The sequence below is a fragment of the Ornithorhynchus anatinus genome, chromosome 1 (assembly GCF_004115215.2).
Source record: "Ornithorhynchus anatinus isolate Pmale09 chromosome 1, mOrnAna1.pri.v4, whole genome shotgun sequence".
In the NCBI taxonomy this organism is placed as follows: Eukaryota; Metazoa; Chordata; class Mammalia; order Monotremata; family Ornithorhynchidae; genus Ornithorhynchus; species Ornithorhynchus anatinus.
The window spans coordinates 74,721,433-74,740,724 of record NC_041728.1 but is presented as its reverse complement, the minus strand read 5'-3'; the positions used below and the strand labels follow the sequence as shown (position 1 = coordinate 74,740,724).

The 19,292-nt window shown below is 40.3% G+C and overlaps 1 protein-coding gene across 2 annotated transcripts in view; it reads right to left on the bottom strand.

Moving 5' to 3' along the window:
• Positions 1-3,176: 3,176 nt before the first annotated feature.
• PRIM2 (DNA primase subunit 2) overlaps positions 3,177-19,292 on the bottom strand; it is a 227,342-nt gene continuing 211,226 nt past the window's right edge. For both annotated transcript variants that reach the window (XM_029073346.2, XM_029073338.1), the window contains exons 9-10: positions 6,952-7,024; positions 3,177-3,362 (exon numbers count right to left, since the gene is read on the bottom strand). In XM_029073346.2, the coding sequence (XP_028929179.1) occupies positions 6,966-7,024 (59 nt within the window). In that variant the 3' untranslated portion in view covers positions 3,177-3,362; positions 6,952-6,965. The remainder of the gene's footprint in view (positions 3,363-6,951; positions 7,025-19,292) is intronic.

Here is a 19,292-nt window from a genome sequence, read left to right as displayed (position 1 = left end):
AACCTTCCTATGTCCACAATAAAGAAGATACTGCTGATCATCACACATTGGACCTTTCAGTTCCCCTCTCTAACTGTGACTTACTGCCTCTGCAGGAACACTTTATAGATGATGCCTAACTAAGAAACTGCTATTGTGCTTACACATAACCTGTCATTATGGGATGGAGCTGACCTGATTAATTGAGTTGCTGCTGAAAATCACTACTGCAAGACACCACAGACTTAACTAAGAGCTGCCACAACCACAGTAGTAAAAAGCTACTATAAAAAAGAAGCCAAAATTTCTTAGAGAATGAAAGTAGCTGCGTTTAGCCTGACAGTATCCACAGATATTTATACTTCATACTACAGTTGTGTGCTAACACTGGCCTTTAAGAACCCAGAAAACAGGTTTTCCCCTCCAGGGCCCAGCATTATCTGTGAAGGGAGAGAAAGGCAGTCAGACTGATCAAAAAAGCTAAAATAAAAGGAACTACAAAAAACAAATCCAGAAAGAGAGAGAAAAAAACAGGAAGAACAGGAAACCAACTGGGATGGACTTGCACCCAGAGAGGGAAGTTTAGTGGGCAGGATGGGGCAGGGGGATGGGATGAGATAATGCCATTCCAGATCTAACAAGGAACCACCTAAGGACAAGAAGCAATATTTGGTGATGTCTTTTCATTGTCTCAATGCAAGGATACGATGAGGAAAGGGGTTTTAGGAAAAATTAAATTTTACTGAGCCACTTGGGTCATGTTATCCATGTATCCCTTACTAGAACCTCAAATATTTCTAAATTTTCATAATTACATGTTCTATGACAACCATAATCTCTGAAGTACAAAAATACTTTAAGGTGTGTTATGATATAAACTTTGGAAATTTCTGTTTTCTAGGAATTGCCTGTGACAACTCAATAATCTACCAAACATTTTAACAGCAAACTAACTCCAAAGACATAGGGAGTAATGATCAAGAATGGGCCATACATTTACAAATATGTACGTGAATGTTCTGCAGATAATACAAACTCAATAAATATCACTGATTGATTAATGCCATTACGCTTATACTCCAATTTCTTTCTGTGTTATCTACAGATGGACACCTTAAAACCCTGTTGCATAATAATTTTCTCACACTAACCAAAAAGATATTAAATGACAGCAAATCTCTTAATTTACTTAATTTTCTTTAGGAGTAACACATTTTCTTAAATGGACTTGGGAGGCGGAGGCAAGAGGGCACAAGGAGTCTCTGAATCTGACCCACCAATGATTCAGTCCTGCTTTGTAGAGGGGAGGCCAGAGTGACGTCTAACTAGTCCCAAGCTTTCTGGAGGTGCTGTGAGCAAGTCAGCATACTGCAGGTTGCACAGCTGTTTACTGGGGCCCTTCGAATTATATGGTTGTGGATGGCAGTACTGAGGGCAGTTAGAAGCTATTTCTGCCTCCTAACCATCGATTGATGATATTTACAGAGGCCTTTTATCTGGCAAAACACTACACCAAGCACTTGGGAGGGCAAAACATAGTTGGAAGACACCATCCCTGCCCTTAAGGAGCTTACAGTTTCAAGGACCATCCCTTTGCCAAAACAGGTGGGAGAAGCACAGTGGTAAGGTTCACAGAAGTTGGTAGGTGTTCAGCAGACACACTGTTGTCTACTATTCCTTTACAAAATCCTCCTCCCTACATTTTGTTAATGTCCCCGGAACATCTTTTGACTGAACTGACTACTTTTCTCAAAGGGCTACAGTGGAATCCATTTTACTAAAAAGAAAAAAGAAAAAAAATACAGGCTATTCATATATATCTACACAACATATTCTCCACAACCTGGAAAAGTCACATCAAGATATCATGTGGCTCTAAACTGTGTGTGATATAATTTATAATCTCTGTAGCCAAAATAATATATTTGCTGTAATCAATAACAGACTAATGAAAATATGGACTTCCCATATATTACTTAGTAGGCTAAAAACAGTGTATTGATTTCCATTTTAAAATAATTTTCTAAGAAAACAACTTTTATGCGCCACAACAAAAATCAAATGCATTTTTCCCTTCACAGATCCAATATTATGTATTTATTCCATTTGTACATTTTTAAAGGAAAAATGAATCAAATGTGTGATAGCGTTCTCGACTGTGACATTGAAAAGTCTGCTTTAGACAAGAGCCATAATTCAAACGTGTTCACTTCAAAATGACCTTAAACTTAGCCAGTATAGGTATTTCAGAACAAGAAAAAAAGAGAATCTAAGGAATATCACTCAAAAGATTGTTAACAAATACTCTGTTACAAATAGTATTCTAATTTAGGAGGATTCTTTTGAACAACTCTAAATGTAGTTCCCTGTTCAATATGAATCCGGAAAAATTGCCCCAGATTTTTACACTATAAAAGGATTTGGCCTTCTTCAATCGGGTGCACAGCTGGAAACATAATAGAGGCTCCGCTGAACAATTTACTTGGTAAATGTTCCATGTACTATAAATTATCTTTCCTTTGGAAAGGGAGCTTGCGTTTTCTTCATACTACAGTGCGCCGAACGGCATGTGCAAGATGAATATGTTTCCTAATTAGAACTTTAATACTTGGCACTGAGAAAGAGGAAGTGCTCACTGCTTTGGATAAGTGTGAAAGTGGCTGTGCAGGTCTGTATAATTCTGGACGATCTGTCCATATCAAAATGTTGATCCCTAGTTGAAATGGTCTATTCAGTCCAACATCAAAGGCTTTAGATTTGACTTCCATCCTTGGGTCATGGAAATCTTATCTTCCTCCAAATCACTACTATGGTCACCTATGGGATGCAGATTCATTGTTTTCCAGTTTATCTTTCATTACAATTTTAGCAGGATCACATCACTGTCGATATACACATGCTGTGCAAATGAGTGGAAAGTCTGCAAGAGGATATTACTGTACCTCTTTTAGTATCCTAACGGCATCGACATCCTGTGTTTTCATAACCTTATTTTTTAGCAGATGTGTCAGCATTTATATCTAATGAATTACTTTTAATCAATTATCTGGCTCTTCCTTTCAAAAATAGTGACTATTATGCAGAGAGAATAGGGAAAATCATGATTTGACATTCAGAAAAGAATTGAAAACATGCTCTAATAAGGTGATTATAAAGATTTAAACAATCACTGAACTTCTTATCATATATTTCATTACCTTGTCGGTATCCACTTTTCCTTTGATAAACTCTAACTTCCAAAACTGCAAAGCTTGTTCCAGAGTTAAGCCAATACCCTTCAGAAAGAGACCATACTGCATCCGGCCTCCATGGCGGAGGTGATGATTTTCCCGTAGGCCTTTATGCAACTGGCGCATGCAGAGAGGAAATGATGTAACTGAGAGCTGCAACAGAGAGAACATTTGTAAATGAGATAGACCGATCGCTTTCCTAGAAATATATACTGACTGAGTTTACTAATTGATTCTACTTAGAAAGGCCAATATCTGGAAATGAATTGTTCTTTAGGATACTGGTATTACTGATAACCCATTTTGATTTCAAATGGTTTCTGGACTCAGATGTCTACTCCAAGACTAAAAAGCCTAGGGTTCATTAGAATATAGAAAGTGGTATAAGGACACACCAGTTATTATACGAACAAAAATGAATGAGCCTAACTCTTCCTGGTATAAGGACGCACCAGTTATTATACGAACAAAAATGAATGAGCCTAACTCTTCCATCTGAGGTCACAGCAATGACTATTACCAAAACAGGGGTGGGGAGATATTGTTTTGCCAACTCCCATAAGACCGTAAATTCATTGTGGGCAGGGTATATATCTGTTTATTGTACTCTTCCAAGTGCTTTGTACAGTGCTCTGCACACAGTAAGCGCTCAATAAATCAACTGAATGAATATGTTTGAAGTATGCAGATGCTTTTTCAAGTGGAAAATCACATACTGCATTGCAGGAGTCTGAACTAACACCCATTATTTCTCCAGAACATACAGTGGATAGGGCATAGGCCGAGGAGTCAGAAGGACCTGAGTTCTAATCCTGGATCTGCCACTTGTCTGCTGTGTGACCTTGGACAAGTCACTTCACTTTTCTGTGCCTCAGTTCCCTCATCTGTAAAATGGGGATTAAGACTGTGGGTCCCACATAGGGCATGGACTGTGTCTAATCTGATTACCTTGTACCCAGTGCTTAGAACAGTCCCTGGCACATAGAAAGTGCTTAACAAATACCATTAAAAAAAAAGGGGGGTATCCTATAGGAGCAGAAAAGCTGCAGAAGCCCTACTGACAAAGGAAACCCTTGGGCATATACCCCTTCTCCCTCCCTACCGTCACACAACTTATTCAAAGACATGATGCACAGCTGTATAGTGGACGAGTAGGAGCACCCCTTCCTTTTAACTCCCACTAAGTCAGCAGGTGCCTTTTTTCTTTTGGTATTTGTTAAACTCTTAGTATGTGCCAGGCACTGTACTAAGCTCTGGGGTAGATAGAAGATAATAGGGTTGGACACAGTCCCTGTCCCACACACTGCTCCCAGTCTTAATCCCCATCTTACAGTTATGGAAACTGAGGCACGGAGAAGCTAAGTGACTTGCCTAAGGTCACACAGAGAAGTGGTGATGCCGGAATTATGACCCAGGTCCTTCTGACTCCCAGGCCTGTACTCTTTCCACTAGGCCATGCTGTCTTCCTCCTTGAACCTCAGTGTCAAGTAATCTCAGTTTCCAGGGCTGTACATAACAATGGCTGTCATTACAAGATAGTTATGTTTGTTCTTGTTACTTCTTATATCTGAACACATAGAGCTTCTCACCATTACAGTATCAATACTTCAGTAGTGCAGCACAGAAAACTTGTGGAAGTGTTAAAAATTCAACATTACAATAAAGTCCCTGGGAAATGTTAATGAAAGGTCTAATACAGAAATAGCACAAAACATAATGTTATCGATTCACACAGTACAGAGCATTGGACAGAGCAAGCAAATTTGAAACAGTTAATATGCACTTCCATGCAATTTGAACTGCACAGTACTTAATAGGCTTAGAATGCATTTGTGAGATATGTGCCTGCTGTGTGAATTTGGACAAGTCCCTTAGCTTCTCCGTGCCTCAGGTTATTTACCAGTAAAACAGAGATTAAATATCTGTTCTCCTTTCTACTTATACTGTAAACCCTATGTGAGACACATAGTGGGTACCCAATAAACACTTTCTGGGGGGTATCTGTTAAACATTTACTATGTATTACACACTTTTCTAGGTGCTAAAATAGACACAAGTTTATCAAGTTGGACATGGTTCCTGTCCTGCATGGGGCTCAAAGTCTTAGGTAGGTAGAAAGGAGTAGGATTTAATCCCAATTTATAATGAGGAAAGTGAAGTGCAGAGCAATGAAGAGACAGCAGGCAAGTGGCAGAGCCGCGATTAGAAGCCATGTCCTTTGAACCCCAGGCCTGTGTTCTTTCTACTAGGCCATGCTGCTTTTCTACAATTAATATTAGTATTATTACAAACCTTTTTTTAAAGTTCACCGAGAGTGATTAATACTTAAGTGAAGCTATAGAGTCACTAAACACTTTATTCCATGAACTTTTCCGTGTTTGTGAAGCTGGAATACATAAAATCTCAAACATTAAAGAATGAACCATTTATACCATTGTTCACTCCATCAACCTTCTTACATGGATGACCTAGAATGAAATGCTTAAATTATCCACAGCCATTAAGAATGACCACAACTCAGTTCCTAAGTGTTATCACCCTCAGAAAGGAAGTACACCAGCTCCACTCTCAGGAGTGTACTGAAACCTGGAAGAATCCCACTTCTGAAGCATCACAACTCTAGCTTTACCTACATTGAAAGCATTCCTTGAAAAAATGTACATAAATCAATCAAATGTAAAAGGTAGTGCCAGAAAACAATCCCACCCAAAAGTGCTTCCATGCAAACAAATTCTAGTCTTCCCATGGGACAGGACAATGACATTTACCCAGAGAGTAAACATATCAATGCTCACTGTGCCATAAATAATTTTCTTTTTCCATCTCACTATTTAAAGACACTGGGTTTGAAGGCTCTGAAAGCCTTTAAAAAGCAGACAAGTGGCAGAGTCAGGTTTAGAATCCAGGTCCTTCTGACTCGTCTGCTGTGTGACCTTGGGCAGATCACTTAACTTCTCTGTGCCTCAGTTACCACATCTACAAAATGGAAATTAAAACTGTGATCCCCATGTGGTATGTGGATTGTAACCAACCTGATTATCGTGTATCTACCCAGCGCTTAGTACAGTGCCTGACGTATAGTAGAAGCTTAACAAATAGCATTAAAAAACAAAAGAAAACAATAAAGAAACAAGTTAATGAAAAGTCTTCTTCATGCAAACAGTTTTCAAGAACCACTGATTACTCAAAGTCAGCATTCGCCGTTTAATTTATGAAATATTTGAGGAGAAGTTCATCATCTCAAGGGTTCAGATTAGCAGTTAAAATTCTTATGAGAGCTTTAATTATAGATTTGATCACCTCAGAGTCTTCTGAAAAAATTACCTTATTAATAATTATTATTCCTATATTTATTAAACATTTATTATGTGCCAAACACTGTACTAAGTGCTGAAGCAGATACAAGATAATCAGGTTGGACACAATCTCTGTCCCACCTGGGGCCCACAGTCTAAGGAGGAGGAAAAAGAGATATCCCCACTTTACAGATGAGGAAACTGACAGAGCAGGTAGGTGACTGCCCAAGGTCACATAGCAGGCAAGTGGCAGAACTGAGATTAGGACTCAGGCCCTCCAAATCCCAGGCCTGTGCTCTTTCCTTTAAGCCACACTGCTTCCCATAACAAATGAAATAATATTCTAAATGCTTTCTTTTAAAGACTATTTGTACCATAATAAATGCTTGTCTTTTCTACATCATAACCACAAAATTTGTTATTAGATATTGATATTTGGTACTTACAGAATCGAGCTGCTCTAATGAAATTTTCCCAGTATTCTTCTGGGCATTGTAATCTTGACCAATGTAGGAATGGCTACCCAAAAAAGGATGAGAAATTGAAACAGATTAATTTAATTCATTATTTTGGTGGTATGGAATTTAAAATTCATCATCGCAAACATTACTGCCATTCAAATTAGCTTTAGAATGAGTTAGTTAATAGCACATGATACATCTTCAAATCAGCATCTATCTGGACATGGACAAATTGTAGACATATTTAAGATGTTTTCATGCTCCAAGTTACATGATATTTATATTTTTAGAAAGTCTGAGCTTCTCGAAGTATGGATACTGAAATATGGAAAGGGCAAAATGGGGAAAAAAAGAGTTTTCCAAGCTTCTACAGGTTTGCTGGTGACCTTAATTATAATTGATTAACCTGAATTTCTGGGAATCCTGCCTCCTTCCCAGTGATATCCATGGCCCCCACTCCCAATATGCCCTGTGTGTGCTGGGCATGAGGTATTTAAACTGCAGACTTGCAGAGAAGTTATATAAGACCTTCAAAGCTCCTCTTTTTCAGCAGACTTGTTTGACTCTGACTTTTATGTTGTTTTATATTTATATTATTACATTTTTCCAATTGTATCTGTCCCCAAATCTGGCTCTACCCCACTTTTAGATTATGAGCCCCTGGAGGGCCTCATCGGGCACGGATTGTCTCTCTCTGTTGCTGAATTGTACAATCCAAGTGCTTCGTATAGTGCCCTGCACATAGTAAGCACTCAATAGATACTACTGAATGAATGAATAATTGTGTCTAATTTTCACCCACATATTTTTCCAGTACTTTTTGTTTATTTATTTTTTATTTTTATGGTATTTATTAAGCACTTACTATGTGCCAGGCACTATACTAAGTGCTGAGGTAGATATAAAATATTCAGGTTGGATACAGTCACAATCTTAATCCCCAATTTACTGATGAGGGAACTGAGGCGGAAAGAAGTTAAGTGACTTTCCCAAGGTCCAACAGCAGAGTCAGGCTGGAGCTGTAAGTGGAACCCAGCACTTAATACAGTACAGAGCACTGTACTGTACTGCATTTCAGAAATTATTTCCACTAGCTCATTTTAATTTATTTTCAATGTTCCAAAGTTTAACTTTAGTATCTGCCAGAAGATAGAGTTGAGAAAAAGCATGAAATCTTGGTTCAATTTTGTTTGCCACTCACTGTTTTTGAAAAGGACGATACCTGGTAAAATTGAATGGACTTAATCTGATATTGAAGGTACAGGAAATAGTAAATAATCTCCATAGAAAGAAAAGATGAACTTAAACCTGGTTAGTCAGACCCTTTGTGGCCTCTAGTGAGATTTTGTGTGTCACCCAAAAGCAGATGACAACATCAGGGAAACAGCAGGAGGGGAGGAGAGCTGAGGTGTGAAGCTCATGTCCTGTTTGGTACAGAGGTCACTGCTGGCATTGCTCTCCGCTCCCCAGATTCTAGGGGGCCACACATCCTGGAACCCAGGAGCCCAGCAGAAGCAGCTACTTCAGCTGCTTGGCAGAGGAGAAGGTGCAAGTTCTCTTTGGATCTCTCCTAGTGTGTCAGTACTGTTTGAGGGGAAGGCCTGGAAGATTAGTTCTTTCTCTCTCTCAGAATTGTTAGCTCTATGTCTCTCCCTCTTTTTCTGGGTCTTTCTCTTTCTCTCCCTGTTATCCCTGGATAATGGAAGTCTCACCTAATAAAAATGGTAGCATTTGTTAAGCATTTACTATGTGCCAAGACTACACTGAACACTGCAGTAGATTCAGGATTCTCAGGTTGGACACAGTCCCTATCCCTCACTGGATACACAGTCTAAATTGGCAGAAAAGGCACTGAATCCCCATTTCACAATTAAGAAACTGAGACACAGAGAAGTTAAGGGACTTGCCCAAGGTCACAACAGCAGCTGCATGGCGAGCCAGGATTAGAACCCAAGTCCTCCGACTCCCAGACCCAAGCTCTATTCACTTGGCCATGCTGCACCTACTTCCACAGTCTGCATGAAAATCAACAGTCTTAATCACCAATTTCACCTCCTTTCCTTTCACTGAATACTGTTCTGAGTTGATAGTAATTTTATAATTTATTAGAAATTTACAGATTTTTCCCTAAAGTGGAGCATGTGTATGAATCTATAACCACTTACGTTACCTATCCACACCCGTGAGTTTTCCAACTGAAAGCAGGTATCAATGTGGTAGTAATAAAAAATGATCAAATACTTATGTTATGCAAGATGAACTCGATTGTTTTCTAGTCTATTAGATAATAGGAATATTAGGAAGGAACCTGACATGCAAACATTTCAGAAAAGGAAACAATAACCCATTTTCTTCCAGACAGAAACAACTGATGTTTTAGAGTCAGTAAAACTCACAAATGAATTAAAGAAATATGAATTTTCAGCTACAAGTCTGTTATATCTTATTCTACCTTCAGAGATTCTCAAATAATATCACTTAAATTATGAAGCCTCAATTTCTTTAAGAATAAAGCAGAATTATCCCTTAACTATAGACACTAATGAAAAGAATAGGGAAAGAAAAGGAAAACAGGAGAAAAATAAATGAAATTCATTCAATCATATTTACTGAGCACTTACTGTGTGCAGTGCTTGGAAAGCACAATTCAGCAACAAATAGAGATAATCCCTACCAAACAAAGGGCTCACAGTTTAGAAGCTGGGAGAAAGACAACAGAGCACGTAGATAGGAAATTGTCACTATAGAATGACTAAAAACAATAAGTAAAGTCTTCTTTAGCTAATGAAACTGGACAAGTGAATTTTGCTTATAAGCACCAAGGAAAGTTAAGCAATTTTTAATTATTTTCCAAGAAAAGATACATAAGTCTCTGAGAAATTCAAATATTGATGTTAGCTTTCTATTACACTGCTTTCAAATATATTCTTATTAAAGTACTTTCATGTTACAAAAACAAGATTCACTCTCTGAATTCACATTTCTACATTTTTATTGGGAAAAGTGCCTGGCTTGATAGTAGGGAAACAAATTATAAGGATAATCACTTTGTACAGCTAACACAATTTTTCAGTGCTTTACTGCTTCAAAAATATTGATTAAACTGCACATAAAAAAAATTGAGTGATCATCTTCCCTTCTCAATGCTCTGCTCCACCAAACACTTGCATTATTGTCAGCAAACCATCAACCTCTCTTTCCCATAAGCATACAATTGTGACATTGCCTTTGACTACTTTCTCTCTCATTTACCCCATTTCTGAGATCCATTCCTATTGCTCCCCTTTTAATCAACTCACACTAGTATCAAGGTTTCATTCCTGGCCTCCCTGCCTCCCATCTCTCTCCTTTTCTTCCCATCAATCTGAGCCCACAAATAAGAGAAATATTTACCAAAGATATGCAAACTCATTGTGGGCAGGAAACATGCCCACCAACTCTGCTATATTGTACCAGCGCTTAGAACAGTGCTCGGCACATAGTAAGCGCTTAACAAATACCAACATTATTATTATTATTATTGTACACTCCCAAGCACCTAGTGTAGTACTCTGCACACAGTAAGCATTCAAAAAATATGATTGATTGACTGATACTGCTCACATCATCTTTCTAAACCACTACTCGGAAGATATCAAGTTCATCTTAACAAACCTCCGGAAAACTCATGACTAGCTGGGAGACTATCAACTTACTGCCTCTTCATCTGCACTCTTCTAATGCAGATAAAGAGCCCTAGTGTGGGCTCCTTACTCCAACCTCCTAAATGTCCCTCATTCTCTTCCACTTCTGATCATACCTGTTCATACCTTTCTCTTGCCTCCCTGAGCCTTGCTAAACCCCATCACTCCCTTTCTATAAAGTCTTCCTAAAAGGCCACCTTCTTGACCGACCCTATATTACCAGTCAGCTCCTCTAATCAGTTAGTTACATGAGCATTCAAGTAGTGAGATGAGTATTTGTCCATTATTTATTCACACTCTTGTGTCTATAATGTAGCACCTTACTCTCCAATTCACAATTCCTGTTAAGTGCACCTAGTAAGTGCTTAACAAATTTTATTATTATTATTATTATCCTGACCACAGATAATGAACCACGTGGGATGAGTGGGGGAAGAGATTGCATCTTTTACTCCTTTTGCTATGCTTCCCAAGTGCCTAGTATCAATGTCCTGCCTGCAAGAGCCCAAAGATGTTCTATTAATATAGCTAAATACTGTTGCTATAATTTCAAAAGGGGTTAGCAAAGATACAATGCAATGAGCTTCAATTACATTATAAACCTATTCCAAAGGCACAGAGCTGCAAATTATATTTTATTTCAGCAGAAACAATTACTGCACAGTCCAGACTATACAAGCACTTTCCCCACCCCGCAGGGAAAACCACAAGATAGTGACCAGAAACTGCTTTGGTGCCTTGCCCATGGACCACCTGCTCTTACCACCTGCTCTTCTTCATTTGATGCTGTAAAATAGACTCCTTAATCCCCCACAACATTTATGTACACAGCTGTAATTTATTTATATTAATGTCCATCTCCGCTCTCTAGGGTGAGCTCATTGTGGGCAGGGAAAATGTGTCACCAACACTGTAATTTTCCAGATCAAGTCTAGATTTCAGATTATCTTGTTTTTTTAAGAAGGCCAACTCTTTAAACTAATAAAATTGAGAAATCAATTGAACATACATTGACTATGAACCTAATGTCACACTAGCTTTTATTATGGGGCAGACAGAAGGGGAAAAATCCTCTCTAAATTGAATCTTCTGGATTGTGAGACCACTGTTGGGTAAGGATTGTCTCTATCTGTTGCCAAACTGTACTCTCCAAGCACTTAGTACAGTACTCTGCACACAGTAAGCGGTCAATAAATACGATTGAATGAATGACTCTGCAAGTAAAATAATTACTAATCCAAAACATTAATTAAGTGAAATTTGATTAAAATATCAAAAAAATTATATATACAAATACTTTATATATGAAGTTAGTCTTTTTACACCCAGGACTTGAAAAAAATAATCTAGGAGGGAATTGTATAATTAACTGATTCCCATGATGGACTGCATTTTTCCAAAATGCTGCCTGACACACTTCTACCAATTTACAGAGTAAATGCTTAATGAATGTATGATAAACCTAAGGCAGAGAAATCAAAACACTTGGACTCATAGCAGATCTTAATAATTTCCATTTTGAAACATATTTAAAGGGTCAGCTAGTTCTGGCTCCTAAGAAAAAATATAAAATTAAGCTTTGCTCCTACACTAAGGAAATCATCATGTGCACAATAAGTGAATGTTAAAGAAGTGGAAACATTTGAGAAAGTTAAAAAATAGAAATTACATAGAAATTAATTGTTACTGATCACAGATAATTTGACTTGAAATCTATTCATGTAGTGATAATTGCATTTCAATTCTAAAGGCAAAATTCATGAGTGTCTCTGAGACACAGATGTTTTGCAGGATCATCCCAAAACTCTTAAAAATTAAAGTTCAACACTTTTTTAAAAAAATACTATTGAAGTGCTTGCTTACTAGCACACAATAAATGCCATTGAATGAATGAATACTACATGCCTAGGTGCAAGACAGCGTTGGCTTCCACCACCAGCACTCTCCAGAGTATCAGAAAAACAGGGATTCTGGATGTTTTCTCCCTTTTAAAAACTAGTCACATCTGACTGTGCGATGGTGATTATCCCATTTCACTTTATTTTCATCCATCTGTGAAGTAAAATTCAATTTAAATTTTATTTTGATTTGAAAGTTATTTTTTATTCTTTTTGCTTTTTCCTCAAACATTTTTCCACTGTTTTCTCCCTCTGTCTCACTTCCTAGTTTTCCTTCCTAACAAAGGAGGATGGTCGACGGTGTCGAAAGCATCTGAGAGGAAGAGGAGGATTAGGATGGAATACAGGCTGTTGGATTTGGCAAGAAGGAGATTATTTGTGACCTTTGAGAGGGTAGTTTCTGTGGAGTGAAGGGGACAGAAGCCAGGATGGAGGGGGGCAAAGAGGGAATTGGAGAAGTGGAACTTGAGACAGTGGGTATAAACAACTCACTCAAGGAGTTTGGAGAGGAATTGTAGGAAGGAGATGGGGCAATAACTGGAGGGAGCCATGATTAGAAACCAGGTCCTCTGATTCCCAGGCCCTACCTCTTTCCACTAGGCAAAGCTGCTTCTGAGAGTATTACGTGGCAGCATGATGCCACATTTGTGGGAAGGGGAGACGAGAGAGTGGGAAGCTCTGCACTGGCAAATCAGAGTCCATCTCTTTCTCCAGCTTCCCCATCCTCAAGGATCGCTCCTTTTGGTTCAGCCTCCAAGAGGGGAAAACAGGCAGGGGAAGAGAGGAAAAGAGAGGAGTTGAGGGTGCCCTGAGGGAGGGAAGGAGGGAGGAAGAGGACGTGGTTGGAAGCAAGCCAGGCTAGCAGCCAAGCTAAATCTTTACCCTAATCAACATTAAGGATTCTTTTCTGAAAGCTTTCTTTCTTTACCAATTGCTCAGGGTAGCCCCATCTTCTAAAGAGTCAAGAGTCCTATGAGACTGTCCTGGATATGGGCCCTCCAACTCAGTGGTCAGGCAACATCTCATGAAGCATTTGCAGCAGTCTGATACCACAACATCAGCCATAAATGCCAGCACCGTTTCAGGAAAATAAAGGGCTTTTCTCTGACAGAAGGAGCTTAGTTCCATCACCAAGACTTTTTTCTAACCCTTTTTTTGGCTCTCTTTACAAGAAGGTCTCCCTCTTCCACCCTCACCTCCACTGCAGGATAATAATAATAATATAATAATAATGATAATAATAACGGCACTTAAGTGCTTCCTATGTGCCAAGCACTGTTCTAAGCATTGGGGTAGATACAAGTAAACCAGATTGGACACAGTCCCTGTCCCACATGGGGCTCACACCCTTAATCCCCATTTTACAGATGAGGGACCTGAGGCACAGAGAAGTTAAGTGACTTGCCCCACGGTCACACAGCAGGCAAGCAGTAGAGGCTGAAATTAGAACCCAGCTGCTCTGATTCCCAGGTCCATTCTAGGTGCTTGGGTGCTTCTGGCTATCCAAATTTCACTTGCACTTAACAATCTGGGAGAATGGAGGGCTATGCCAGGGTGTTTCTGCCTAGAGACGCTTGCCAGATTGACAAAATCAGGAAGCATCTCTGTCTTCAGGGCTCTGTAACAATAAACCGATTCTGATTTACCTTCCACTGCCTCGGGGCCTGCCCATTAACATTACCAAACTCACATAAATGGAAATCTAAACCAGGTCTGTCTCCATACTTGAGCCCTGGGGATTCGGCTAGACTGCGACAGGATTCCTTAAGGGAAAAGGAAAAAATCATCAGGTTTTAATCCTGCTGGTGAGGTGGCCTTTTCCGAGGTATAGTCTTACTTTTAGAATACAAAAATCCATACAATGAATTGTTTTTCACCAGCATGCTTGCAATCTGGATGGCATTAAAACATTTATTCCTTTTTCCCTAGTAGAAGCTGAGTAGTTTCAAAAATTGGCATACAAAGCAAAAGCTGGGTTTTTAAAAAAAAAAACCCTCAAAATAAAGAAATGTGAAAAACTGTTTTTTGCATCAAGAAATATATTTATTTGGTACCATTAAAAAGGAAAACTGATATAGCTTTCAAAATGAACTGCAGTCCCCTACATCAGCCCATAAAGTAGAAAAAACAAGTTTCCAGATAACCTCTTCATAAGGAGTTAGTGGCACACATGGCCCTAATGGAAAAACAATTGCATAGGGAAAGAAACAAGGTTCTCTGTGCATTATCCACATATCCCCTGCTGCAATCACAATTTCACCCACTTTGGCAGAAGGAAAATATTGGAGCTTTGTGAAAACACATTAAAGCAATGCCATACAGGCTTTTAGAAAGCCCAAATTCGCAGTTAGGATTTACTGGGTGTACAAGAAATCAAGGAAGTTGGCATTACAATACATCATCTCCTACTGTGAAGGATATCACACACAGAAATGCACTCTTTGGCTATCATCACCATAATTGAAATAAGTTTCCTTCACAGCTAAATCCCTGGTAAACAACCTGGGTTGGTCTCAGTAGCTTTGTCTCTGGTCATAACGGGAACTCTCTTTCAACCAAACATTATCAGGATCAATTGCTCATTTTAAAAGCACACAGTCTGCTGTCTTTTTGGTTTGTGCATTAGCACGCAACCAGGGAAACACCAAAGTAGCACCAGTTTGTCTAAGCTCCTTGAAGGCAGGGATCTTAAAAGAGTGTTCTGCACAAAGCCCGGTGACAAAACGAACATGAGGATTTTCTGGCAGTCATGCAATTTTAAGAGTTCCAAATCTAGAAAACTAAAATTAGCATGCAGGGTTGAACAAGCATGCCTGGCACATAGTAAGTGCTTAACAAATACCATTAAAAAAAAACAACACAAAAAAAAAACCCCAGTCAGTCTGGCAAACACTGCCTTTTTCCTCCCGTAGCTTGCTGATTTCCCAAGCTGGCATCTCATTCTTCCTCCAGCCTGGCTAGACTTCTCCTCACTCATAGCCACAGTTTGATCTGCCTCATCTTGCTCCACCTTGTTTCCTGCCTGACTTCTCCCATATTTGCCTCAACCTAGCTGCTTCTTATTGAGTCTTTAGGACAGTTGGCAAAGGGAAAGGAATCGCTGATAATGAAGGGGCATCTGAACGTGCAAATGTTATCCCCAATTACCCAATGTATTATTGCAATCATTCATCAATCAACGGTATTTACTTCACGATTACTCTGTTCAGAGCACAGTACTAAACACTTGGGAGAGTATACAAGAGTTGGTAGACATGTGCCGTTGCCCACAAGGAGCTTAACAGTCTAGAGAGAGACAGGAAGACATTAAAATAAATTATGGATCCCTTCACAATGCTCTGCAATCATTACTTAGAGTGTGAGCCCCATGCAGGACAGGGAACTGTGTCCTGACCTAATTAAGTTGTACTTTCCCCTAGGCTCAGAACAGTGTTTGACACAAAGGGAGCACTTAAAATATCCTTAAAAAAAAATCAATGAATGGTATTTATTGAGTGCTTATGGTGTGCGGAACACTGGTACTATGCACTTGGGAAAGTAAAATACACAGAATTAGTGGATATAATCCCTACCCAAATGAGTTTACAGTCTTACTGAGTACACTCTGCACACAGTAAGCGCTCAACAAATACCACTGATTAATTGATTGATGATCACCAGGATGATAGGGATCATCACAAACCTGCACCATGATCATCATTTTCCTGGCTGGTAAAGAAGAGGAGGTGGGAGAAAAGCAAGGAGAGCAAATGAACTGAAACCCAAGAGGTTCAGTTAGCACAATCAAAAGAAAGCAGAGGTAGGGACATGTGAATGAATACATGATAAATAAGGAGAACAAAGATATCTTCTGAGTCAGAGTGCTACCCATCACCCTGAACCAACAACACTGAAGAAAGATGGCTGCCTTGCTGGATAATCTCAGGGTTGGCTTTCCTCTTCCAACATTTGAGCTTCCTGGAACAGGGTCCTTCTATCCTGTATGTCTTTTCAGTGATTTCAGCCTGCAGAACAATCCATGGTCTCCAAGACATGACAGACTGTGAGTCCCAGTGAAGGGAAAGGATTTGTATATTGTATTTACCCCAGCACTCAGGAGAGTGGGTGTCACATAGTAAAGTGCTTTAACAAATACCAAATTATTATTGTGTTCACAACCTACAACTGCTCACTGCATAGGACAGTGGGATGAATGGTGAGCTTGAATGCCCAATTCATTCAAATCGTATTTATTGAGGCGATTACTCTGTGCAGAGCACTGTAATAAGCACTTGAATAGGTCTGCTGCCTGCCTGTGCTGAGGAAGCCATGGGGCTTGCTCAGTCATTGGGGTTTTCAGGACTCTGGGCCTATTTTGTGTTTTTTTAATGGTATTTGTTAAATGCTTATATGTGCCAGGCATTGTTCTAAGCGCTGGGGTAGATACAAGCTAATCAGGTTGGACACAGTCCATATCTCAAATGGGGCACACGGTCAGAAGCAGCATGGCTTAATGGAGAGAGCACGGGCTTGGGAGTCAGGGGACATGGATTCTAATCCAGATCCGTCACTTGTCAGCTGTATGACTTTGGCAAGTCACTTAACTTCTCTGTGCCTGAGTTACCTCATCTGTTAAAAAGGGGATTAAGATTATGAGCCCCATGTGGGACAACCTGATTGCATTGTATCTACTCCAACACTTAGAACACTGCTTGTCACTTAATAAGCACTTAACAAATACCATCATCATTATTACTATTTTAGAGTTGAGGTAACCGAGGCCCAGAGAATGAAGTGCCTTGCCCAAGGTCACATAGATATAATGGCAGAGCTGGGAACTAGAACCCAGCTCTTTCTGACTCCCAGCCCCATGCTGAATCCACTAGGCTACGCTGCTTCTCTTGGCAGCCAGCTCTGCTTGAATCTCAGTGAGGGCTGGAAATCCAGGAGAGAAGCAGTAGCAGCAGCAGCCTCTCCAGCCTGGAGTATGAGCTGTTTGGTAGATATGAGGTAGGTGATGCACTCCCTCAGGCTCTCTTGGACTGTTCTTATCATCCCTGTATGGTGGGGCAAGGAACACGTCTACCAATTGTTATATTGTACTCCCAAGCACTTAGTACAGTGCTTTGTAATTAGAGTTCTAATTAGAGCTCTGTAATTAGAGTAAGTCCCTCAATAATTAGAATTGATTCGAAAAAGATTGAAGTCGTATTTGTGTGCATGCCTGTAGGAGAAGGTGGTGAGGAATCAGAGAGTTGTCTATGTTTCTTTCTCCTTGCCTATCTGGGCCTCCCATCTGGGTCTCTCTGGGTCTTGCAGTGCAAAGTCTTTGGAGCTCTCTCTGTGACACTGTCTCCCACTTGCCATGTCTGTCTTTCTGTTCTTTTCCTGCATTTCTCTTTTCCTTATCTTAGACCATCATGCCCACCCCAGTGGTTACTCTGCCCACGAACACATTCTGCAAGAAAGTAAATGAGGTAATTTCATTCACCTATTTAATTTCCTTTGTGCCATTTGATAATAATGTGCTAGACAGCTAATAATTTCACAAAACTGCCTGGTAATTTGCAGATTTCTTAAAAGTACAACCTATGTATGAATGTGTGACCACATGTGCATCCCTTCCATGGAAACGAGTGCTTTAAGGCAAAGTGAGGAGGGGTAGGCCAAAACTAGAAGGTGGAAAAAAGTGAGAGAGGAAATGGGTTGCAAAGAGTATTACGTAGGAGAAAGAACCTCAGCCTACTGGACCAAGGCCCTATCAATGGGTTGGCTTGTTGGGCAAAGATGTCCACCTGCTTCGGGAAAGAGCCCAGGCTTGGGAGTCAGAGGTCATGGATTCTAATCTCAGCTCCGCCACTTGCCAGTTGTGTGACTTTGGGCAAGTCACTTAACTTCTCTGTGCCTCAGTTACCTCATCTGTAAAATGGGGATGAAGACTGTGAGCCCCACGTGGGACAATTCATTCATTCATTCAATAGTATTTATTGAGCGCTTACTATGTGCAGAGCACTGTACTAAGCGCTTGGGATGAACAAGTCGGCAACAGATAGAGACGGTCCCTGCCGTTTGACGGGCTTACAGTCTAATCGGGGGAGACGGACAGACAAGAACAATGGCACTAAACAGTGTCAAGGGGAAGAACATCTCGTAAAAACAATGGCAACTAAATAGAATCAAGTCGATGTACAATTCATTAACAAAATAAATAGGGTAACGAAAATATATACAGTTGAGCGGACGAGTACAGTGCTGTGGGGATGGGAAGGGAGAGGTGGAGGAGCAGAGGGAAAAGGGGAAAATGAGGCTTTAGCTGTGGAGAGGTAAAGGGGGGATGGCAGAGGGAGTAGAGGGGGACGAGGAGCTCAGTCTGGGAACGCCTCTTGGAGGAGGTGATTTTTAAGTAGGGTTTTGAAGAGGGAAAGAGAATCGGTTTGGCGGAGGTGAGGAGGGAGGGCGTTCCAGGACCGCGGGAGGACGTGACCCAGGGGTCGACGGCGGGATAGGCGAGACCGAGGGACGGTGAGGAGGTGGGAGGCAGAGGAGCGGAGCGTGCGGGGTGGGCGGTAGAAAGAGAGAAGGGAGGAGGAGAGGTAGGAAGGGGCAAGGTGATGGAGAGCCTTGAAGCCTAGAGTGAGGAGTTTTTGTTTGGAGCGGAGGTCGATAGGCAACCACTGGAGTTGTTTAAGAAGGGGAGTGACATGCCCAGATCGTTTCTGCAGGAAGATGAGCCGGGCAGCGGAGTGAAGAATAGACCGGAGCGGGG